We start from the raw sequence: 26,599 nt of genomic DNA on the forward strand, positions 1-26,599 counted from the left end.
GGATGAGTCAACATGGCGCCTGACGTCATCGAGTGCGTTGCCTAACGACGAAGATGTCCTCATGAATGGTGCTACTGCTTCAGTTGGGAAGAGTATATAGGCCCAGAAGTCGACATGAACTGAAAATATAGTCGAACTACAAAGATTACTCAATATATTTAGTAATGATTTATTTAATCGTAATGAATGCCATCCTTTCTTTTACATGATGTGGTTACATTAGGTAGAATTTTTATTGTATAAACGTTAAGTTCGTCGTGTTGAACATTTCCAGCTGTTAGAGTTTACTATTTCGGCGGCCGTATAGAAACTGTTCGAAAGAACGTATATGTTTGGTTTATATTAGTTATGTAACCGTCATGGGACTCTCGTAAATTTCAATTTACGTTCTGACATTCATTACAGGCCGAATGCTTTCAAATCTGCACGTGCATTTATGTATGAACGGAAAGCGGATGTTGCTTGTGTGTTTACTCTATTTAACTTTTGGCTTAGTATAGGTCGAACTTAGTGCAGCTCTTTCGAACATCTTTGAGATCTTTGCTACAATTACAAAATCGTCAATATAAGCTAGATTTGCCTTTATCGGCTTTCAACGGCAAGTGTGATTCGCGTCTTACTGCGAGCGGGAGAATTGAAAAAAAATGACTAAGATATTCAAAGCTATTGCTTTTTTTAATCCACCGGTTGTAAACCTGGTCACCTGGTTTTCTAATGGCCCTTTATTACTACTATTATTGTGTTGATGTACTGTTTTAGCCAAGAACTGTGCTCTCTGATAAAGGGCTCGAAATAGTCAAAACAAAAATACTGTTCCAGTACAATTATGAGTCTGCGCACTCTCACCTTAGCGAGAGCCAAACAAAAAGAAGTAAAATTAAACCCGTTCAAAGTCGACTTTATTTTCAATAGGTTTCTCCTACGTCCAATTCCAGTATGTAAAGTAATACGTTCTATTTAGCGCAATTTAACTAAGAAAATTTTGACATATCCATCAAGTCAAACGATATTAGATACGTATTTGTTACCCTCTTTTAGAATTTGCTATTTGACTTTGCTATATTGTATGGGCTACATTTTTGCTATTTTACTTCATACAGAAGCTATATGATTGGGATTGTGAGTTATGAGCTTGACCTGCTTCTTATATTCATGTTTACAACGATCACCATAATAATAATAATGTTATAATATCATGGGCTCTTCACTCACACCTATCTTCTTTTGCTATTGGCATCACGCAGACTCCATCGGAGGAAAAAGAAAAAAAAAACGACGACTAGTTATGTCACGTAAACGTACTAATCTATGCAATATTTGTCAAGTGTGCGCTAGAATTCTTATAAATTAGCTGTCTGTATAAGTACAAAAAAATTAATTAGAAAAAAATGTAATAACTGGATAAATACCCCAATAGACACAAAACAGAACATGATGAAAATACGTTGACTTTCTATAAACTAGCAACATTCAACACAGTCGTTGCGACAGCATTCGATAACAGTTTTCGCATCACACAATGCCGATAGGGTTATCTTCTCGGTCATCGATATTTATGTTGGCATTAGAACGCGTCTTAAAATCAAAATTCGACACAAAGATACTGTTTTTGTTATTATCCAACAGGTTGTTAATTCTTGCATCCATCCTACTGAAAAAAATTTGTCAGTTTGAATATCTCTGGTGAGCTCAACTTGATTAATTGATTTTTCCTTTTATAGCTGTACTTTACACCCTATTGTTTTCCGCCACAAGGCCTTCCTTCGTTTTCCCATTAGGCCTGTTCATCGAGACTTACGCTGGACCACACATTACGATTATCCAAATTTTAATTACACCATTGTGCCGACATTAGCGGGTAAATTTATAGAATTGGAACAGTGATTAACGCGATTCCGCCAAAGGTGCCATTAGGGCATAATCTATGACCATTTCGTTGACTGTGCAACTCCATCATGTAGACGCTTTCACCCTTCTAGCAAACAGAGAAAAACGGAACAAATTCAAATATTGAAAAAACTAATGAATCTTGTTGACTGTGATAATTATCGTCACTGTGATTATTATAACTGTAATAATAATTTACTAGTTAAACTGATCTCTGTTTCATCCTCGATTGAGGTAAGTACCAATGCATATCCTACTCAAAAATGTCGTTTCTCACTTATTCGACTCTGGAGAGTACATTCTGTCGTGACATAATTATGATTTGACCGGCCTTTCTGTTGACCTTTAGCTATCATATCCGGGTCCATATGAAATGAACACATATGAAGTGGAATACGTATTCGTCTGCTAGAAGAATTTTTGCGTGTCTGATTAGTGAGACTTGTACAAATACAAAATGCACAAAAATGTCATTTTTTTTAGAGCTGGCTTGATATAGTTATGATATTTGACTCAATAACAGATCCTATTATGAGCCATCATCAGATATTTGGGCTGGCTTTGAATTGAATTGCTTTCGGATCCCAGTTATGCTTTCATATATACGATAGTGCAGGTCGTTGTTATTTCCGGTTATGCTGATCCTATATATCATTGTTATAATGCACCTACAAGCTATGAAGACGTGTTTTCCATTTCAGATATTTCTACTGCATCCTTTCTGTATCTGCAAAGTTAAGGTGTTCTTTTAATTGAAGTATACTTGCTCCCTTTCTAAATGATTACTGTTTTTGCTTGCTTTACTTTTGGTAATATGCTATTTCGTGATTTTCTCATTTCAGTAGCGTCATTATCGGGCCTATAGAGTAAGCCTGTGTTACGTTCTGCTTAGCCGAGCGAATGTGTTTTAAACTGAACAAATGCTCTACTTAACGAGTGATGTTTTGTGGTGTGCTGCGCATAAATATCCAGTTTTCACCTCTAGAAAAATCCAAGCATGCTGATCTATCAATATAGCGTCTCTGCCTATAAATCTTGCTTTGTGCCCTCCAAGAGATCTGGAGGGGCTGATAGAAGCCTGACATTTCCTGTTACATGATACTGCATATGTTTAATAGGGAATCGTGATGATTTGTGATTGTGGTGTTTTCATTGGCGAAAGAAAACCAAAACGCCCAATCGGTAAGTTCTAGCGCCTACTAGTGGTCGCGTTAGGTGAGACAACTCCTTGGTTTAATTTGAATACCGACCACGTTTTTTCTGGGCAATTTGCGTTTTTTTTTACTTATCATCGTTTTTTTCAACATAAACACCTCTATGGACTGGTTGAATGCCGTGAACAAGAATTCTATAGCCATAAAAGACATTACCATGAATTATTTGTGGTATCGTGTAATACAGAACTATTTCGAGTTTTTTTTCGGTACAGCAGTCATATAATCAGTACAATATATGTCATTGCCAATGTTAGATCACCCCTCCAAGTAACTGTTTACACTAAGCTCTCAATAATGCAACCTAGTTGCTAACTGCAATTATGGGCGGAGTACGGTCTTCTCCGGCATATTATATATTATTATGCCAAAGAGAAAACTTTGCACAGTGGTCACATTATAACTTAAGGCAGCAATTCAGCGTCAGACCGCACGGAATCCGCTAAGTCATGATAACCAGAAATAATAAACGCGTAAGGCAGAATACGTTACCTTAGAGTTGAAGATAATTTGATACAACTCCTGACTTTGGTACAGGGATGAAAAAACTAGGAGTCATTTAGGTGCACTGTGGATCGGTTTTTTTTAAGGTTGTCTACTTCGTACGTGGCAAAGTACAAAGTAATGGTAGTGATCAAGCTGAATAAGCCACGCCCAGCAAGAATTTCTTAGTCTTACCAGCTAAGGCGCCCCTTTAAGAGGAAATCTACTCAGGTCTCAACGTAATCCGGTAGCAGGTTTTTGACTGTCGATTGAAACACCTAATTTTAAAGTGATACCGGAAAAATGTTGGATCTCAGCGCGCGATCAGGGAAGCGCGCGTCAAAAAACAGTGGTTACCCATGGACAACTAGAGCGCGCTGTCACGTGTTATTCACAGTAAACGTTGGGTCATGCTAAGTCAGGCTATGTCGTTCTGATGAAAGAGAGAAATTACAAATAGCGAAAAGACTGCTGTTGGTAAACGAAGCTGAAATCTTTTTTTTTTCGAAATTTTTACGCACTTTGTCTTCCGATTAATTGCGATGTCTCTGCTATCAAAACAAATTGCAAATATTCCCTTAGCCACAAAATGCAGTGGGCTCGCCATTACAGGGATGAAAAAGCTGACCTCTCCGGTAGTGCTCGATGGTGGGCAGGCGAATTTTTAATGGAAAAATCTCGTAGAGTTCAAGAAGTCAATGAGATGTGAGTTGTATCCTGGAAGATACTTTTTCAAGAGCAAGGTTTAAGGTTAGGGCTTCGGCAACAGTCGAGTAAGAATGACCTTGACCTTGAGTGAGAGGTGTCGGGTCCTATTCGAAACAGAGCTTTTCACGTAAAGCGTACAACATACAAGCACACTTGTTAGTTGCATCTTTTCCTTACAATGAAAGTAATAATAATATTATTACTATTATTATTACACGCACACTTGTACTTTTTCTTTACCACAGACAAATGGAGCACAGGAGAATTTCAAGTCACCCCTTCCGGTAAAAGGCCATAGACCAAGTGAGCGTGGTTAACTCTGATAACGGAATGACTTTAGTCATAGCAAAGTCGGATTGCTTTGCTGAAGTCAACGGCTGTTACTGTAATTAAAGCGTACAAAGCTAATTTATTGGCTGTTATGTAGCCAAAAATTGAGTGAAGTATATGCGAAATCGGGTGGCTAAACTTCATAAAAGAAATTTTGAATTTAGCCGCCACCATAATTAACTAGGAAATCGTTTGATATCAATTTCTTCTACATAAATTTGTACAGTTAACCCTAACATTTACTTTAAAGGAAACATTTAGATTATCAAGAAAATTACTAGTTGAATCATCTTTGGTTGGTCTCTATGTCCAAAAAATCTAAAAAACAATCCAATGTATTATATCTCGTCCATGGAGACGCTTACTGAACTAATTTTATAGGTTTTCTATCTACTTTATAAATTAATGTTACTTATATACGAATGAACGTATGTTATCACTTTGGCAACAATCAAACTGCCTGCTAAAATAAAAAATAATCAACGTATAAACTGTACCCTGTTTTTTTCGACGAAGGACTTAACGGAATCTTTAATTGCATATAGCGGCTGTAGAAACATGCAATTACCAGTTCTGTGGCACAATACACGCTTTAAGCATTACATGTTTTTCAGTCATCCCGAGGTATTCGATGGGTTGTCCCTCCAATTGGCGACAGGTTCCAATAAATTTTGATCATAACGATGTTTTTTTTTTTGAAACCGCAGTAAAACAGTAATCTAAGATAAAATAGTATTAGCAATCCTCATATGCTAATTCGCGTTCTCTTGCCCTTGAAACTATATAGTAGATTAACAATTCAGTTGTGCTGTGTTCTAGGAAGCTTAAAGTTGTCACCTTCTTGTGTCCAATATGTGCAAAAGGCCTTAGAGGGAGCCGTTCGTCTGACTATCTCATATCGATATTGGTGACATAATCAGTCTCATGGACTTGTGCAATGGCCAGTGGCTGATGGCTGAATTTGCGTAAGCGACGCACGTTGCTACTAAAGTGAAAGAAACGGAAAGGCAAAAGTTGACGATGTCCTCACACATTTGGAAACGTGTTATTATCATGTAACACTATTGATATTATTGCACCGCCACCGTGTATACTTCATGATCATTATTCGGTTAGAGATATGCATATGTGCGTCGAAATATAATGGCGGTACCGAAATGCTCTTTATATTGTCTTTTCGGGCTAGCATTCTCAATGGCAGTGTACATTTTATCTTGAAGTAGAAATCTACTCTTCTTGGCGTAATTTAAATAGGCCAGCATTGCAGCGACCAACAAGCTTGAACTAACTGCTCCTGAAACTAATCAAAGATACAAATCTACTTATTAAGGCGAATGACAAGGTTGTCTGCGTCTTGACAGGCAGATGTATGGAAAAGTAGACACGTGCAGTGCAAGCGACTACAAGTGCCAATACTGAGAGATAAAGAAGCTTATAGACTGGCAGGCGGGATGGAGGTAAACACGGAAAAGCGTCATACAGCCATAGCATAAGTCTATGATTGACTCGTAGCATTGAGTAGAGGGTTTTCGGTCTTGTGCACGTCGATGTTCTCAAACCACTTTTGTATGTGGATGTTCCACTCGGCAATGCAAAAATGAGAGTTTAAGTTAGACGATTTACACTTTACAGCAGCGATCATAGGTCAAAAATAAAGGCTTAACATTCTGTCGACGCAAGTCAACCGAATGTCGAGTAAACAAACCTAGTTTGTTGACCTAATATCAGGTTTACCCAACCTGACATGAAGCCCGAGCACACGTTCTGTGTGAGCACAAAATATTCGACCTGTCGAACCTATGGACGACAAAAATTGCTGATTTTGAAAAAGTGTGCAACGAAATTCATCTACGTAGCTATGATAGATTGCACGAATTATTAACAATTGGGTATGAACAAATACATAAGATGGATATGCAGCGATCGAACACGGCCTCGTGGCGAGCTCCGACAGCCGTTCCCATCGCGCAGTCGTTGAAGCAATAATTTAAGAACAAGTTCTCCGTTAACGTCGTTGTTCTTGAGGTCGCAACAAATGTAACAAACAAAAAGCCGCCTCATCCATAAACTTTTAGCACTCATTACAATATGAGTCAGTGGCAATTAGCAAATAATACACTGGTTTTGGGGTGACACTTGCCACTATCTTTTGACCAGCTTAAGCTGTATTATCAATCTTTGTTTTCAATTCGATATATGATATTGACCTGTGGTGATCTGAAGTCGTACTCTAATACAACACCTCAATCTGGTCCAGCATCTGATGAGTATAAGGGATTTGTTAGTCGAGTGGCAGTAGTTGAACGACGTGGCCTACAGATTTGATGATTTGTCGCTTCTTGTTCTCCGCCTTGACGATAACAACAACAATGGCGAATCCAATAGTCAGATGCTAATATTAAAGCCTGCAACTTAATTTGTCTCTGTTTGTTAGTCAGTATGTCAATTTGCGCGCGCGTACGTCTCTGCAAGAATGCACGTAAGTGTATTAAATATATGTATGGGGTATGTAGATATCTGTGTATGTATGTATGTATGTATGTGTGGCTGTATCTGTATTTTGTCGTATTGCGTTGGCTGTTGCTGCCATTGTTGGCACCGGCTTCCGCGCGTTCGCAGGACAAGCGAGCTTCTATAGTTTGCGGCAGTAGCTGCATCTGCAGGGCTTGTCTGGGCGTCAATCGAGCCAAGGCTTCAGCCTACGTAGGGAGAGGGCGGTAGTGGTTCAACGATCAGAACGACCAAAACGCTATGCCGTGGCGGCGTGGAGGGCCCAAGCTAGTGGATTGGTGCTGTTTGTCCGTGTTAAACTAGCGAACTAAAGAAAAGTCGCTGTGGCTTGCTAGCCGCTGTTAGGATTATTATACGAACCCGACGAAGACACTCCATCTTGTTCGTTCCGCTGGTTCTACAAAAGGTGGATATGTTATTACTTCTTTTCTCTGGCCATTTGTCGTCGCTTGTGTAGTGAGCGACAGGCCTCTTACGCCATGAACGTCGCAAGCGCTGTACCATCATAGGACTGACTTATGTACTAGTAACCACGCGCGCTAGAGCGTTGCTATTATTCATTATAGGAATTGTGCTTGAGTGTTTTTCTTCGACGAATGAAACTGATTGAACTTTTTTAAAGTTGATTGTTGTTGTTGTTGTTGTTACTTTCTGTTGATATTCACGAATTAAAAGTAAAAGAATTTTTAAAGTTTGACATTAATTCTACCTGACAAGTATACGTGATTCTTCTTGTGAACGCCTGTGTCGTGTACCTCTTGCAATAGGGCCCAGGTGAGATCATGCGGGTTTAACAGTAAAAAAATTCCATCAAAAGTGGATTGGGTAGCAATAAGCTTATGATTATATTGCTTTCTTTTTTTCGCCTCTCAAGCGACTGTTGTTGTGGTTGTACGCAAAGTTTTATTACATTGCCATAGAAAACAAGTTTGATTCTTACTAGGAAAATCAGCTCGTTCCTGTTATCAACATTTGCTTTGCGTGGCGATCACGTAGCAGTTTGAGCTTCTTCTGTTCAGTTAGTGTCTTGGTAGACCCAACGGCCAGTGATTTACTGTAAAGAAGAAAAGGTATGACTCAGATTTTTTTCACGAGTATTTTTGAGCAACACTGTTGTGAGAGTTAGGGCAGTCTGTGTCAGTTGCTGCTACCTTCGAAGGCAACAGTGGTGTCGGTGTGGTTCTTCGTTTGTCGGCTGTTTTTGGCGTCGTCGTATACGCTGAGTTGCCCAGACGTTTACTAAACATATTACCCTGAAACCAACAGAAACGAACTATCATTGCGTGTCCACCTGCAATCATCAATAGTGCTATTATGAGATTAACAAGATCTTTATCTTAATGGATAGTTCGATTTGGTCACACCGATGCCTAGTTTATCATGAATTATCAAGGATCACCGGTACATAGTTTGCAGTTGGGGAGCTTACTCATACAAGAACGCTGAAGATGTAGAACATAATAGTTTATCGACTTGAACGTCGTCTGCTAAAGTAGTGCGTCAAAACAGACACATTTATATTAAACATAAGGTGGTCAGATTCGCTTCCTAGATACGTGTTTCGGTGTTTTTTTGGCCTGAAGCCGCCGCAATACAGGAACCTGTGATATCATCAACATAATTATTATGCTCGTAGAATGAAACATAGAAATATGTTCGTATACTGAACGGGTCAACAGCAACGTCTACGACAATGGCAAGAATCAGGAAGAAGCAGTAGTGGCGTCGGGAGTCTGTACCGCTATCAAGCAAAAAATATCGGCTTTGGGATACATATCGTGGATAATGTTAATATGGATGACGCAACAGACATAGATACTACATAGACATTTTTACAGATGTCAGTTTGTTTACGGGCGTGTGCGTGTGTGTACGCATATAAACACCACTGTGTACGTTTGTGTATACTTACATGAGCTGGCATTACTCCGTGCTGAGTATTGTTATCGCAGCTGGCATTGCCTCAGGCAACCATAAGTATTCCCTTACACTTGTTTGTTTGACTATATTGCGTCTGCATATACTAATTTTGTGGCTATACGTTTTTTAAGGGTGCCGTTAATTTGTCTACCTAGATTTAATTTCTAAATCTCATCAGTTTCTGATGGCAAAGGTAATTTGTGCTAGTCCTTTTTACTTTCTTTTTGGAATCCCGACAGAGAGTCATGCCCCGTCGTGGACCTTAACGTTGGCACTTACATACGTTTTGCTTATCGGGATTAAATTTTGTCATAGCTGAATACATCGAAAAATACTACTAGCTTATACAATAGGTCTGGGTAAGGAACACCAGGGTTAAGGGTGAGCGTAAGGAAGTGTAATACCTACTATTTTCCGACGTCGTTTTAGGTAGCAAGAAAGAATGGCACAAGGCGTAAGCTAGCGTTCAGGGCCATGCACGTGATATGCATATCTGTACGATGTATATCCGTTGCTTAGTTCAGACTGAAGGTCGATGGGCGTTCAAAAATTTGGTGTAAGTAGCAGTTTTCAATGCGACCTGCACATCATGGCTCCATGGTGTATTCGGCTGTTTAGCCTAGAATAAAACAGATAGCAGAAAGGTGGCACTTAAAAAGGCTGCTTGTAATCGTCTCTGTTGAATCTGTGTTGAAAATATCAATATTGTCTCGTTACTTTATTTACTTGTAATTAAATTACATTGGTGCTTTTATGGCTGGCTGCCGATTGACTTCGCGTTGCATTTGCCGGTAAACTACATTCTAATTAAGACACTTGTTTAAGAAAGCGACCCAAGCTGAGAATATGCATCCTCCTTTCTGCTCGTCTGAGTTGTGTTATGGCAGAACATGTTTCGTACGCTTCGTTCGGAACGCGCCTGTCATTAAGGTTTCACAAAAAAAAAAATAGAGGTACAACCAGGGCTGTGTAGTCATAATTTAGGCGGTCATGTAAAGTTTCCATCTTCTTGTTGCGATGCCAGCTGCATGCCTCTGACGCGAGTTTGCTGGACTGATGCTTACTATGATTTTATGCTTCTGCTTAAGCAAAACCGAGGCCTTATGGATCATGCCGCCAACAGTGTGCAACAGCTAAAGTGAAACTACGTCAAGCATTATCTTCTCGCCTCTTTTACCCAAAGATGAGTTCCGGCCGAGGACAGACGGGCGCCTGCCGTGTATCTGACCAAAGGGAAGCCTTCTATATGATGATGAACTTTTTGAACACGATCAGATAGACTGCCTATGGCCGGTGTGGCCACAGATTCTGCGCAGTTCGTTCCGCGGCATTGGCACGTGGGTGTGCGTTATCTTGCTAGTCCAAACGTGTGACTATCAAAACGGGTAAAGCCATCCCAGGTATACTGTACAAACACTTCCTAATGGACTTCAACGATAGGATGTATAGTATAAATTCTTCCTATACTAATTGGCGACAGTAAATAGCATAGAGTTGTTATCAGGAAACAGTTCTACCCCAGTGAAACGGACCCAGTATTACTTTGCCCTCTTCCTATGGTGGGTCTCTGTTAAGGTGTGAAAGATCTTGTGTACCCGCAATTAGTTGTATTTCAGATGCATGCTGCCCATGTATTCAACATTACTCCCGCAACAGTAAATCCGGATTCGTAAATAACTTACAAAAGATACAAAGCCTACCTCTACGCCTCTTTCGAAATATCGCGTCTTTCCCAAAGATGAATGCCGCTTAAATCAAGTGATTCACCTAAATTTATCGGATTTGAGCCCATATGAGTGCGAGCCGGCAGTTCTTGATGCACTGTACTATAATGCGATGAACCAACAACGAAGACAAGATGAAGGTACCCGCGCACTCATCAAAATCGGTAGCGTTAGTTTGCGATTCCAACCCAATGAAGGCGTTCGGCAACTTTTCATTACCTTATGCAATATAACACATTTAAGTATTAAACAGCCTTCTAAGCTCTTCTAGTCAATCTTTTCTTTAAAGAACAAGACTATCTATTCGTATGTAAACTTATAGTATAGATTTATAAACTAATGAGGTTTGTTTCACTATAAGAACGGTCGCGGCACAAGACATCAGTAGCCAGTTGTCGACGATCACCGCTGCTTCGACAGTAATTATATTAGCCATGGGCCATGGGTCGTTTAAACGTGACACAACGTTTCTATATATATGTATCGTTTGGTAAATATTTATGAGTGACGACTGCAACTGTTATTGTGGCGGGCTAACAAACTCCGTTGCCAAAGTCATTACTCCACACAGCAGAGAACAAGATGTTTAGATAGAATTTTTAAATAATAAATGTATACATAGCTTATCTTTAAGACTCTAAAAAGCACAAGTGCCTGTGTAAAATACTCGTACGTTTCATGGTAATCTTGTGCAATAAACTTTCGAATGCGACGAAGCGTCTTGGACAATACGTGCCTTTTTGACGCTTTTCGTTAACGAAATTTTACGAGTCCGCGCGCGATGGATGCTACACATCTGATGCGATGGAGTGGCCGCATATGTCGATTGATACTCCATATTAACACTTAATTCATTAAATCTATAGATTGAGTCTTACTACAAGTCATTACCTAACTGAGAATATTCATATCTTCATATACAGTTGCATGATATTGAGTAGCCCCAAGATAATTACTTCAGTGCGTATACGCGTCGTGCTCATGTTATATTCAGGGCTCCCTTAGAGCCACAGAGGTTGAACTTGCCCCCATTGTCATCTCTCTGTGACTGCTATCTAAAGCCGATCGCTCGCTTCCATACTTGTCAGAGATCTGTAGTTCGGTCGTATGTTCATGTACTACGAGTACGTTTAGCATGTACATGCGACTAGGAGGCTGTTGATTATTCTACGGCGAATTCGATGGGCTTTCGTAGGGATGACAGCACCCGTTGAAAGAAAAGCACACGGAAATGCGCAGGACGAAGGACTAAGCTGATAGTTCCAACTGCGTAACCGATAGCTCTACTTTTCAAGGGCAATGGCCATTATCCAACCGACACCCACAATGATCTAAAGCACACCAAATAAGCACATGTTTGGACGATCAAAGGACGAACCATTTACCTAATTCGGTAGAACCGTATTCAACAACCTTTACATACTATATGCTACTGACTCGTTTGTCAAAACCTGACATAGCAAAATATGAAGCCACATGTCCACACGATACTTTGTACTTGTGCAACGCCCGCTAGTTGCGTGTGACTGTCTTGGTACGAAATTGAATGGAACGAGAATTGTCCTTGTGATATTAACATATGAGCACAGGATTGACTCTTTTTGTACATGTGTTTATGTGGTAGAATGAGACAAATTTGCAACGCAATTGGCTCGCTTAATACTTCTTCGAGACCAGTTGACAATACGTTCGTTTTGTATTCTTTATTTTCTGGCCACCCAGGCCCGACATGCCATTGATCTATTATCAACTGCATCCAGTATTTGAGCCGTTACGTATTACTGTAGGCCGCCGGTTCCTTTCAGCACGAAACGAACCGTCTCTACGTCTGGATTCGAATCTTACCCCAAGTTTAGCGGGCAAACATGTTGCCCGCTGCGCCATTACGAGGACGACTGCTCTGTGAAACATTTACATGGATAGAATGAGAGGGTCTGCCAAAAACTGAAAAGAAGACCGTATTTTCACTACATTGGGCTAGACTGCGTTAGCTTATTCTTAGCTGACAGTGATGACCCGTTAGCTGGCCGCTGTTGGTCGAGTTCATTGCACTTGTCAAGCACATTATGCATTGCATAGACATTAACTAATAGTATCCTGTCTTTTTTATTGATTGAGAGATTTTATTGATTTAGAAAGTTGTAAATCGTCGAAGAAAAAAGCAAATTAAAAAATGCCAGCGCTTATCTTAAGTTCACGTATTAATATTCTATGAAATACTAATTTTTCTTAGGATCATAGTTTGCAGAATGGACGACAGCGACAGTCTTCGGCTACGTGGCCAGGATCCTAGTATAAACAATTGAATCATTAGATTTAGGTAAAAGCATATGTACATTTTCTGTGTAACGATGTTCGACTATCAGTTAAAATGTGTTGACCTGAGCTTTTGTTTTTGACAGTTCGAAGTGATTTGACAAGCTATAAATAATGATGAACGTTTCTGACGAGAGATTCTATATATCTTCGGAAGCACTTCAAACGTTTAATCTGCAGAGTCAGTATCGCTTCTCTAAGATACACCTCAACTGCATAACCGGTACAAATGACGATATAGCACTATATATCTAGCTTTTTGGTTCGACACGCTATGATAGTCGATCATGCTTTTTAGGCGGCTTAGAGGAATTGTAGCTCTTTACGTGCCTGGTTGTCTTCCTCTCTGGAGCAAGGCACCGGCTGCCACGTCATAAGTGAAACCGGGCTATGTCGGCCTCCAACTATATGAATAATGCTAATGACTTCGCTTCTTGTCACTATATATATCAATAAGCAAACAAGAGCTTGTTTTACCTGCTGCCTTGGTAAAATCCAACTATCGAGCACAAAAACGTTGATATTCGTATTAAGTTGCGGTATTTTACACGTTATGGTTATAGGTTTGGGATTTGATCTCGGTTTGAGTGACTTCATGCTGCTGACGTGTCTCACTCGCGCCTCTACTAGCTGAAGCGTGCAATTCTCTTTATGTTGTCCGATTGGCATTGTCCGCCGTATACCTCAAATATGGCCACCTCTTGTTTACTGATAGAACGAAGAGTTGTTGGTGTGCTTAGTCGACTTTGTTTGATGCCTTAACGAAACTGGCTATTTTAAGCTTGTCATTACACAGAATAGTGTGCTAAAAAAAAAAACCAGCGCAACTGAAACGCCAGCTAACGATTGTCGCCCACATTTGTCTGTTCAGTTAAAAAAAACGGAAGGTAGAAAGTGGTCAAGACACCCCGTGATACCTACGAAATCTATGAAAATGTGGGATCAATGGCCGCATGTTAGTTTTGAAGAGGATATCAGCTGTTTACTGGTTGACCTCATTGACTCAGTGGCTCTTCGGGATCACTAAATAAAACTTAATACTGGACGTTCGATTAGGGAAATGAAGAGATGCTAAACAACGCATGTACACGTACATACCATAGAAGAAATAAGTACAACGTCTATTTTAGCACAATGTCTAGTGACTCTCGAATCAGTATTTAAAAGGAACGATTATACTGTAGTTTCTCTATGCCGAAAGTAGGATGTCGGCAGCTCCAGTGACCTGTCTGATATACCTGCAAACAATAGACCTGATATACAGTGAATTGGGTTTAAGGATATTTGATACCACCTAAAATGACGAAAGGTTGGTAGCATCGGGATCTATATTGATTCAAAGGCATTGGGTGTCTCGATGTGCGGGTGATCAGTGCGTTCAGTATTCTTCCGGCTAACCAGTAATACGAGCAAAGGCCATCATAGTGATCAGCATTGGCGAAGAAATCACAAAGCCGGTCACAGGCGCCAAATGTCGAACTTACTTATTAGAGCCTGTCAAACAATTTCATCCTCTACCTATTTCAGTGTGGATGAAACGGTCACGAAATGACGCACCGAAACTATACTCACAACAATAGTTAATGTTATTGTTAGTAAGTAAATGTTGTCTCATGAGGCTTTCATAGTCTTTGTGATTAGTGCTAATCTGAGGATATCATCTATGCATATTCGTCCAAACAACGTCTTCTGTTGTGAAAGGGAGTTACGAAAAAACCATCTAACGCGCACCGTCTTGCTCATTACTGGAACACGTCTAACTCTGGATGAAAGTGCTGGCCTTTCGGCTCGTGAGAAATATCAAAAGATACGACTTGTGTCAGATTGACTCCGTCTAAAGGCTGCCTAAGCTCAGAGAGAGCCACCGGATGGGCATCGCCCAATGGCTCTCTGGTGCGGACTGAGGATTCGTTCAGAGGCGCTTGTTTGCATTCAGACCTTGTGAACTGGGATGATCAGGGGTCTGTCCATCAGGTGAAGTGACAAACCTGCAGACTTACCTGAATAATCTTATGAGCTAGTATGCACTGTATGAGTATCTGTTTATCTATATAGTGGTTATTGTGCTCGCTGGGTAAGGCTGTGAACACGCCTTGCGAGGTATAACCGACAATGGCTGCCACAATGTTATTGAATAAACGGATTACGTCACCCGTGGGGGTGGTAGCACCTCTCGTCAACGGAGGCTGCTCCATGTCCGACCTCAAGGAAAGCTATCGAGTCTTCAAGGAGAAAGCCCAGCTCATCACATTTCAACTACTTGAACAGGTATCTTCAACATTCTGATTTTCTGGCTTGTTGCTTAGAGAATAGCAGACTTTATTCTGTCATATCCGTAACAAATTACTAATCTTTTTCCGTAAACTAGCCGATGCGACTGGATCATTGCCGGACACCACTTACGATCATCGAGCTTCCGTTGCGAATCCGTTCATGCCAATTTTTGTCACAGATTTAACTGATTTTGTGTCTCCTTTGTTACTAGGTGAAGTGAATTATGCCGAAGCCTTTAGAAAAATGATGAGTCACATTGATCTGAATGTAAATCGCCGCCTATAGGGTCGTTGTCTATAATGCAACACTTAATCAACTTGGCTTCTGTTATATACTGTTTGCTTTTTGTGAATGCTGGTTTCCGGAATTTTCGCGTATCAGCGTTAACGGCTATAAGAACTGTCACACAACAAAACATGCGTTCATTGCGACCAAGCCGCAATTACAATCGATCTTTTTCTAACAACGATGTCAACATGTAGCCGATCACTTCTAACACAGTAACAAAAATGTATTCTAGCCGACCTCGTATGAGTAAAGGTGAAACGTTATGTTGTTAGAACTGGATACATTTAAACGGCCATTTTGATCGTGTGGGTATTTTATAATCGTTTCATAAGCCGTAGAGGTCTAATTAGAAACTGGCGTTGTCGGTGACGCTTCTGTAGACTGATCTGCCTCCTTCGAAACTCCCTTGTCAACAAATCAGTTGTATTGTTCATAGGCGGCCATTTGAGCATGGATCCGTAGAGCGCTGCCTATGATCAGTCACCGTTCTTTCGCAAATAATAATAACTTTTTGCTGATACTGATCAATGTAAAACAGACTGATCGTAGAAATGTCTTTCAAGTGAAGAGAATATAATATGCATTTTGTGTTCCACGCGTTTAGCTATCGGCAGGGGAAAAACGGAACTACTTTATTGAAGTTTCTCAGTGTACGCTCAATTACAGATTTTATGTTATACCTTCCTTGTAGCCCGTACGCGTTTTGAATATGCTTCTATTGAGTCAAGTGGCACAATAATGCTTCATTAAGGGGTCCAGAGAAACAGTTATTGAGGTGCTTTGTCCGGTGCTTTTGAAGCGGATCGGAAGTACGGCATGCAGATGCCACTTAAGCCAAAAAAAAAGAAAATGAGACCAAATCCGAAGGTAGGTTGTAGTTGTGTTATTATCATTTAAATATGATGTCGCTTCCTCCTCATAGAACAGATATTATTCAGACAGAGCAAATTATACATACGGATCGATCTGGTTCACCGCCGATCACGGGCTGAGCTATGCTAAGCTTCAGCAGCTAAGTGATGTTTCCAGGACTAAGAAGCGCCTTAAGGTATCGAGAATGATTGATTTTCACGTGCGGAGTTTCAATTGTCGCTTGGTCAAATAGTTCGACCCCGACGAGTGTGACTCTGGAAAACTCCAGAGAAAAGGTTAGCACAGATTCGCTATGGGGAAGTATATTTGGATAGCTATTACATGTGCCCTCTTGGCGCCTATTCGATTTGAAATATAATAACTAATTTTATTCTTCATTACTTCGTATAGAATAAAGCTCGGAGTTCGTAGATGCTTGGCCTGCGCGTACGTACACTATACCTTGATTATATTCTGCATCTACTATAATTTCAACCTGTGAATGTTGGTTAGCGCAGCTTTTATGGGAAGTTAACATTTGGGCCTCATTCCGAATCGACACGGGGTTCTGTCATACAGAACTGCTAGTGGTATTGTTACTTATTACGATCCGAGGTAGCAGTAATTCGGACTGAGATAGTTGGCAAAGCATGCCAAGTCCTTCTGATCAATCAGTACAACAGCGACATTCATTTTCTATTAACCAATATTTATATACAAACAAACAGGTCATCATACGAAGAGTAAACCAGTCCAGCTGTTCCCAAGCATCGACCGCTAGCTTTGCGGTTTGGTTGAGTACGAAATCTGGTGCTACTCAGCCAGTGTCCATTGTTTTTACCCTAGACCTTTACATAGCGATGGGTTGATGATGTTATTGTATCGTACACAAGTGTTCCTACGTCGCGTTCTTGTTACTGCTACAACGCGTCCTAGGGTCGTGTTAGTGAGTGAGGCCTTGTAATGTTTTAATACATATTTGGCTCGATGGAGAATTGAAACACCTGCTCTATGATATACCGATTGATACAGGTTCGTTAACAATAAGAACGAGAGGAACATCAACAATAACATTGTACATCTGTGGCCGATGCCGTAATGTCTTTGTTGGTCAGTTGATCATTATATTAACCGGCCTATTCTCAGTCCTCGCGCACTATTCGATTTGGGCGCCTAGCTAGAAGTGGACTTTTATTTATCGAGATGACAGATTCTAGCCTGCCCTAGAAATCGTTAATGGCTAAGGTATGGAACAGAAGTGACAAGACAGTTGTTATGCCCATCATTAGCGGTCAACAAATAAGTAAAAACCCGTCAAATGATTGAATCTAATCTTCCACTATACTGTGTATATGTGGCTGTCATTTGCAGTTATCGAACTCGACTATTTCTACACGCAAGCGTTTCGATCATATTGCGCTGTTTTTTTCGACTCTGAGGAGCATATCATATTAGCAGCACTCTGTGGATAGCAAAGGTCGTCGAGGCCTTATTCCGATTTCCCGAAGCGTTTTCTTTTGCGCCTTTGTCGACGTACCACACACTCGCTCGAATTCGGCAAAGCCCTTATCCGCTGTCGTTGAACAAAGTTCACAGTGAAATGGCTACGAATGGTCAGGCTGATTCAGGCGTTTTGCTGTCATGACATGGCCACGATTGTGACACTGAATCATGCTGTTGGCACCTCCCTACGAGAGATCGGGAACTTGCGGGTAAAATTATGCGTTGAGAATCTGTGAGGTGCCAGGCAGTGAGTTATCATTAGCTAAGGAACAGTGATGTATGCGGACTTATACCTGGTTCACCTCGTAACAAACTTGGTTGGGGTAAACTAACACGATCAAGCCGTGTTTCGGGGGTTATACGATGACGAGACTATGTCAGATAGCTACAGTTTGTTGTTAGACTTCTGCATTTTCGAACGAATGCGCTTGGCGTTCGAGAGTCGTCATGGGATAGATCGCTTTACATGGTTGATCATGTGCCGCACATTATGTAAACATGAGGCTAAACTATAAAATAGCCATGATGTATGCTCTGGCTATTGTCTACGCTTGGCTAGACTGACTAGCTTACTGATTTACCTATGGGGGACGTATTATATATGAAAAGACCTTACTCAAACATTTTGTAAAAATAAAGTAGTGCATTCCTAAAAAGATAGCGTCTTGTCATAAAACGTCATATCTGTGATTCTTAGATTTCGGCGGCTAGTAAATCAGCTGTTACGATAGTGGTCTATCCACGATAGTCACAATGTTACAATACACGTGCAGCTTTATATGTGACATGAATTACCACGAATAATTCTAGCTCAGCAAAGAAAACAAAGGCGCTAAATCCGATTATTTATGTTTTTTTTTAGAAATATTGACCGATAATGGTTTCCACAATGTGTAAGTCAAAAAGACTTTGTTAGTTCGCATCTGTGTGCGGCCCGTTCTTCCTGCTCCATTGTTGATTCTGCCGTATTATACGTCATATATTCAATGGTATCTTGCCGGAAAATACTTGGAATTATAGGGCTGTTTATTTTACATGGCTGGCTGTATAATAAATTCTATTTAGCACTAACGATTCATTTTGTTAACTATGCAAGTTATGTTTGGGCGAATGGTTCCTAGTTTTTTTTTTTATTATTAGAGCCGAGTAACAACGGTCCGTCGGGGACTACCTCACACATACAACGGATGTAGCGATTGTAGTGACGTTCAGCTGAACGATACGCCGACCGTCAGGTGCGGACTAAATTCAAATTCTTACGGAAGTGCCCTATCTGTTGTGCTACCGCAGCGGTCAAGTTTTGCATCGAAATACTAATTGACCGAAAACAAAAACTTGTAGGCAAGTTATTGCTTGATTTGTTGTTAATTTTGTCAATGTTTGTAATTGAACGATAGCGATACGAATGAAGTTGGCGTTAAAAACAACGTCGTATAAACAATGCTTAATCAAGCTACATTCTTCACTTATCTAAAATTCCGTCTCATAATTAGGTGAAAGTAATCCATCACTGAACATGTTCGTATAAAGTCAGCATTTTTGCGAGATTTGTTAGAATTATATGTCTCATTTACGTGTCGAACGAAGATCCTCAAAGTGAGATCCCGATGTTCACTTGTGCTTCTCTAAAAGAGAGGATTCAAATATACGCAATAAGAAATGTCATATTGTGATCGTCAGGGAAATTAAGTAAAATCTAGTTCACGCGACGCCTCTATTGACGTTACTTATTTTCTATTGCGATTTTAATAATGCACATTATGGCGTCGCTGATTCAGTGGTTTATTCGGGCTATTTCCTACGGATATGTGATGGCGTATGTTATAAATATTGTGAGTATCTCATGTGAGGGAGAAAGAGAGAAGTCTACGCGGGCGTAAGTCACTGATTGTTCGAAAGAGCGAGCGGAATATCGAAATTAAGGCTTTCCCAATCTCTATACGTCCCTAACTTGCAAACGATAATTTGACCATATCAGTGAAGAGAACACTGCTGTGCATTAATCACGTTTCCCATTCAGTATTAACGTACTAGTCTATTGTTGCGACTCTGCCATCTGTCTGGGTTCTTCTGTACTCGCTGTGCCGTAGATAGGAATACTTACAGATAGTAGTTACGGTATTTTAATTTTCAGAAACCGCAATACTGCTCTGTGGCGTTGTTATGTGCTACCAGAGTTTTTACCTGCACAAATTCATTTTAAATAAAATAATGTGACGTCTTGTGGGAAGGGCAAAGCCTATCCAAGAGGTAAGTTGAGCTTTAGAGATTACATATTAGCGAAGGTTAAGGGTGCAGATTTGGGACCTGGAGGAAAGTAGGCGTTGCCCGGTAGCAGTGGAAGGCCTGCTGGAAGTCGTATATTCGCTTGTTTTTTGCCCTATACAGCTGTAGTATGTCGTCCTGGCTATAAATAGTACGCTGGCTGATTGACTTGGCGGTGAGAAAAGGGATGCAGGAGGAAAAAACGGGTTATATGTCAGAACCAACACTGCGATCGAAAAAATCGGACAGTTTGCCCCCTAGCTAATGTGCTTCGGAGTGCACACGCTGTTCATGTAGTTCAATGGGACGTTGGTGGAGTCAAGGCTGAACCAATGAGGGCCACGTTCCATCTGAAAGCAAATTCGGATTCAAGTAGTAAAGCTAAGGAGTAAAGGAATGCTTGGACAGGAATTAAGCCTAATACTTGTATACCGAAAGAAAAGGGCTCAGTTTAGTCCTACAAGCGAAAGCGTAAACACTGTTCTATAGAAGAATACCTTCGGGAAGTAGTTCTATCTGAAGAAAGCATTTCCTACCTGACTGCCTGGTTATAGAAAACAACATGATAAGCCTTTTATCCTCTGCAATCCCAAGGTGTGTTTCAGGCCCATAATGCTACACGATATGCGCATTTGAAAGAGCCCTCACAGTAGGGTAACATAATGAAATCTGTGTATTAAAAGGACATTTAGGAAAATCGGGTGATAGAAAAATGTATGTCTGTTTTAAACATCGAAACTGAGAGTTAATGATGAATTTATAACCTGTTGGGTGTTTTTGCAAAGCCTAAATCAATAGGTTGATTAATTTTTTGCAGGCAAAGGAACGCGCGAGTGTATTGTGGCTGGTCTCGAAAGCGCACAACAATCGGGTCCCTACCGAACTCCGAGATCCTTACTACAGAGACCACGAGGTAAGTCTGACAAGCTTCGTTTAATATGAAAAGGAAAAAATATAGTTAAAGGACATCCATCACTTAATATTATAGTACTTTATTTCCACTTGTCTATGATAATCATTTATAGGATAGTTGTTTCGTCCAAATTACTTGTTGCTATGTCTGTGCTGAAAGTCATTGTTTCAGAGTTTGTTCCCTAAAGGATAGGTTCATTTACGAAAATTAATGTTTATTAATAATTATAGGACCAGTACCGTCTGAAACCACAGATTGTTCAGGGTCTTTCGTCGGGTGAGCTGTATTGCATGGCGCTGGCGTCAATTTACGCAGATCCTAATTACCACACCCTCAGTCACGTCGGCATCATTTCGGCACTTCAAAAAAAAGGTGTTGAAGTCCTCGCGCCGGCGGATGGAACGACAACTCTCAATGAAACCACGCTTACCCAGAACGCACCCATCCGAATGGTGAGTTCTATCAAACCGTTAAAGAACTTCGTGTACGACTTCCGTGTTCTGTCGAGAGATTGATTTCTTATGACATTGAACGTTTTGGTGTCCTTTGAAAATAGGCTGTTCCCTATTCATGGCGGTATTCATGCGATGTTCGTAGCCAAAAATTAAGTTTGTACGAGTTTAGCTTGCGATTTTCTATTATAAAATGACTCTATAATATTATAGATTTTCTATTACAAGGGACTTTCGTACTTTTTTTTTTCGAAAAAAACGTTTCCCTTGTTTCCGAAGTTTATTTCTGCTCTTTTTGATCTTACCGCAGAGTTGGTTAACGCGTAAGGGCCTATTATTCAGATGAGAACTTCCTTAGGACAATCGGAATACTCCAAAAGATATAGCTAGTCTTTTCGATGAAACAGATAAAAGTGGTAAACCAAGCTAATTACGAATTAGGACGAATCACAAATTACGCCCGACGATATTTGACCATTTACCGTACAAAGCATTTTCCAGGAGACTGGGTTTCCTGTGCGTATGTAGAACGAGAGATGTAACAAAAAAATAGAAGAAATACATAAAGAATACAAAACTACATGTCATAGAAATGAAAAGCTAGTTCAAGTAAAGCGCAATCTAAATCTAGCTTCTTGTGGTGGTTTCCAATGGTTCGTACGGTTTTCAGGTATTCTTCTTCAGGTACTTAAAAAAGCAACTTAGACAAAAGGCTTAAATACCCACACCATCAATGCAGACCATCATGGTCGTTCCCTTTCTTATTCACTGCAGAATATATATATATATATATATATATATATATATATATAAATAAATAAACATAATTACGACGATTCTTACCAAAACGTGACGCGTAAGGAAGCTTTACCTATGTAAGTCTACATATAATTGATTGAAATTTAGATGCAAATAATTTATTAATAGTAGTTCTGATCGTTAACATTGTTAATCATGGATTTACGCCAAGCAGAGATATTGTTGGCAGAACATTTGAAAGTAACGTAGCAGACCATCGCTATTCCGTTTGCGCTCGATGCTGACTAGTTGCATTATGGGGGGTCAGACCTCAGACCGATGGTCAGGATTTGTGTTAAGTATTGGATCGTATCTATGCTTAATAGTGCATATTTCAGAAGGCTTATTACTACTATGAAATCTCTGGCACAGAGGAAAATAACGACTTTCCCACTGAGTCGTCATGTTCAGAGTGCTTGCTATAACTCTGTATCGTTCGGGTTAAATCCTTTTAATATAACACTTTTATGATAAACTGGAAGCAGAATTTGTATTATGTTCACTATAGAAGAAGTTCATATACTAAGCTAAGGGCACAATGATATAGATAGATCACACTAAGGCGATTGGTTTGATTGACCGGTGTTCTGTGTTCCCGCAGTACTAATATTTTCGTCAGATCTATGCGAAATTTCGCATAGGACGTTGTACTTGCACATGCTGCGAGCAGCAGGATAGACGCACCCTTACGTTGGCTCACTTTCTGGGTTTCCGGTGGCCATATCGTGACGAACTGTGAAACTTCTCATTTACAGTTGACGCCCTAGCCACCGGTATTACGTACTATAGAGTAGTGCGATAAACCTTTTCTCCTCTATGGTTTTGACGTCCGACTGAACTTGCCAGTGCTGCTAATGCTTTGTAAGGCCGAATGAATAGGAGGATCTGTATGCTGAAAGCAGAAGAAATTTTGGCTGTTCTGAACAGACAGGCCGATCAGTGCCAGCTGGTTTAGCTTGACGACTGTACAGAGCAAGGCTATCATGCCGATGCTACAATTATCTATTAGCTATCGCTGACTGGCTCGTCCTAACCTAATGTTAGTTTTGCCGTTCTTCATCACCGTCAGCATACGTAGTCTGACGCCTGGCGTCAAGAACTTCACTGTTGTAAGAAGCCACCTCGGCAGCGGCGAGAAGACTGCCCGTTAATAACCAGTAGCGGCGGTAGTGCTGTTGCAGCGTTTGTCGATTCTGCTGATCCTTTAGAATAAAACGCGGTAATTTCAGACAAGGTAAAACAGCTACGACCACGCATATGATTGTCGATCCGTTTGTCATCGGTGCGTAAATGTGTGTGTCTTTAATTTAATCACTCAGATTGTGTCAGTCGACCTCTGCTGAGACTAGTGACGCTAATGACGGTAATAGAGTGGCGGCATCTAAACCATTTTCACCAGTGCCGTCACCGTTGTACGCCTCACTTTCCAACGTAGAAGCTCATGCACATACGTGTGTACGCATGTACACGTACAAACAAACATCCATGCACAAGGCACACCACCCACGCAATGTTCATATTGTATATGGTATTCGCTGGATGTGGATTGAACAACGCTTCTGCGTGAAGGACTGATGTGGGATGCCAAGACTGCTATTGATTCTATTGGGGACATCGAACGATGTAGCAACATGCGTCGTCGTTCGACGCTGCTGCTGCTGCTGCTGCTGCTATTTGAACAGCATTGACTACTTGCTGTTTGCTGAGAGCTTGTCCAGGAAATTACAGCATCGTGTCTTCGTGTTTGGATCTGCTACTCGCACTGCAGCAGCAGCAGCAGCAGCCGCTGCTGTTGTTATTTAGAAAATTTTTGATGTTGGGAAACACTAAACAACGGCTTGCACGTCGAAATGGACGCGATGGCAGACAAGCCTCACGGCATAGACGCAAGAAGCTCAGTGGGTGCCGCCGTTGCCGCTGCCACTGCTGCTATCATGTATCACGGGCGGCCGTCGACATAAAAATATATCTACCTATAGAAAATCATGTAAAATAGATAAATATGTATCTTCATTCTGAGAATTGTTAGTGTAGTAACTAATTATCGCAGCCATTCGGTAAAAGGAATCGTGGAAGTGAATTCGAAGCTTTCAGGGACAGTGTTTAAAACTTGTCAATAGTGATGGCGATCATGACAGGATGAAACAAGGCATTTGCTAAGATCAAAGGTCATTTTCATGCATGCTTTATTGTTATTCACAGTAGTCCATTAGGTAGTATGAATAGTTCACTATAAAGGATCGCCAAAGTGACTAGAAATATGTAACATTGCTTACCGAAGTATTAACGAGAAAAGAGATCGTGATGACTTTCAGAAACACGGCACGGGTACAAAAAATACGTATAAAATTGCGCCAAACAACTAACTCGCTGAACTACGGAAGTTAATTAACTTTGATGCCAAGCTTTCAGCAGGCGATTGTCAAGAAATAAGTTAGGTTCCTGTGTATTTCAACTGATGTCTCTCGTTCACCTTAACATATCTCCGTTGTGAAGGATATTGAACGACATAATACCTATCCCATCGACATTGAAGTCAAATAAATCTGTAGCCAGTTTATCAGAAACCTTGGAGCTAGAATCGTGGAACCTTGGTGTCTGATACTAACAGTTTCACACGCATCCGCAAGCTACTCCCGACTTATATGAGTTTAAAAATTTTCTAATTTAGACTCAAGGGATAAAGACTTTGATTATCTATTGCATGGTTTGTCAGACTTCTGAAGCTGCTGAAGTGAACATATAATTTACATATTTCTCGATTGCTTTGCCAAGTTCTACACTAGAGAGGATTAAGTACTGATGAGGATTCTCATTCGTTGAACGGTTGTTAAAACCTTTTTTAACTGACACTTCTATATAGAAGTTTACGTTGGTCGGCAAGTTTGCCACTTCGATTAATAAGTACGTCTATCGTGTTGTTTGTTTTTGTACCTTTGTTTCAGGCTGCGCATATGTCTGTGATTGAAGCCATAATGGACCTCTACATCAAGGAGGTGCTCATTCCACTCAAGGTTTGTAGCGGTCGTACGTCCTCTGCGTTTTCCAGCGTTTCTTATGTATATATTGAAAGAAGTAAGACATGCGGAATGATACTCATTAAAAACGTGATCATGCTAATTGGGCACAATTTAACGTGCCCCTGAGATAGGCTCAGACATTGCTTCTTCAAACGGTCTTGTTACTTCTTCACGCTGAACGAACATTCTTTGTGCCAATAACATACCGGTATAATAATCAGATAGTTGATATTTTTATCCTAGTCAATAACACACTATAGATTAATGCAGCTGATGTAGGACAACTTATAAACATGAATAATTAGAATAATTTGATTATTAATTATATTCACTAAGCGTAGCAAAGGCTATGTGTTACCCTTCGATAACATGATTCTCTTCGTTGGATAGGTCTTCGAGGTTGTTCGTCGATATAGTGAAGTGCAGTACCCAGACGAGGTGCCCGTAACCTCAGAGGAAGCTGCTCTACTCTGGATCAATGCAGCTACCGTGGCCCTGCGAGAACGCGTTCAGCTGGAAGCGGGCCAGCCTGTGCCTCCCGCGACCATCATGCAGGTAAGCACACAAACTCTAAGAGAGAGATTTCGAAATATCCGGAACAGGATGGCGGAAACTATAATGATAATTTCGCGTCACCATAACGTACTATAATTCCACGTTTAACACCTCTACACTCATGCATGACCATTTCATGCTAGCTGTATGGTGGCACAACGGTACAAAATGTTAAAATTAAATAAGAGTATTCGATTATCTTTAATTATTTTCCGTAAGTTGTATAGCTCATATATCGAGCATCCATTTGGATATACATCCGTTTTTCTGCCTTATACTGGTGTAAGTCTTCTATCAACCTGATATTAAACTGGATACAAATCAGACGCCTAAAATGAAGAAACGCTAGAAATGCTACGACCAATTACTCCACTATGTTGCACGCTATGTCAGATGGCACGGAAGTCGTGCTCCTTCATCCCTCGGGAAGGGATCTGTGCTAATCACAGAGTTAGAAACGCCTGAAATTCGGACTAGAAAAGAAACCTCTGTTGCTTCCTGCTAGCTCGGTTAATGGCACCCTAACTCAAATGTATACTCGCAGGTCCCAAATGGAGAATTACGTCTTTGCAGTAGTACGGTAATT

General features: G+C 40.5%; 1 protein-coding gene across 8 annotated transcripts in view; it reads left to right on the top strand.

Moving 5' to 3' along the window:
* Positions 1-26,599, top strand: part of LOC111246341 (patronin-like) — a 100,704-nt gene that overhangs the window by 7,458 nt on the left and 66,647 nt on the right. For 2 of the 8 annotated variants that reach the window (XM_086984930.1, XM_086984925.1), the window contains exons 1-5: positions 14,802-15,361; positions 21,093-21,188; positions 21,419-21,640; positions 25,384-25,452; positions 25,849-26,013. In XM_086984930.1, the coding sequence (XP_086841056.1) occupies positions 15,206-15,361; positions 21,093-21,188; positions 21,419-21,640; positions 25,384-25,452; positions 25,849-26,013 (708 nt within the window). In that variant the 5' untranslated portion in view covers positions 14,802-15,205. Of the gene's footprint in view, positions 1-7,396; positions 7,540-7,599; positions 7,908-14,794; positions 15,362-21,092; positions 21,189-21,418; positions 21,641-25,383; positions 25,453-25,848; positions 26,014-26,599 lie in introns of those variants that run through there. The other 6 variants (XM_086984924.1, XM_086984928.1, XM_086984929.1 and 3 more) reach the window with 6 other exon arrangements.

Source organism: Varroa destructor, unplaced genomic scaffold (assembly GCF_002443255.2).
Source record: "Varroa destructor unplaced genomic scaffold, Vdes_3.0 BEIS01000003.1, whole genome shotgun sequence".
In the NCBI taxonomy this organism is placed as follows: Eukaryota; Metazoa; Arthropoda; class Arachnida; order Mesostigmata; family Varroidae; genus Varroa; species Varroa destructor.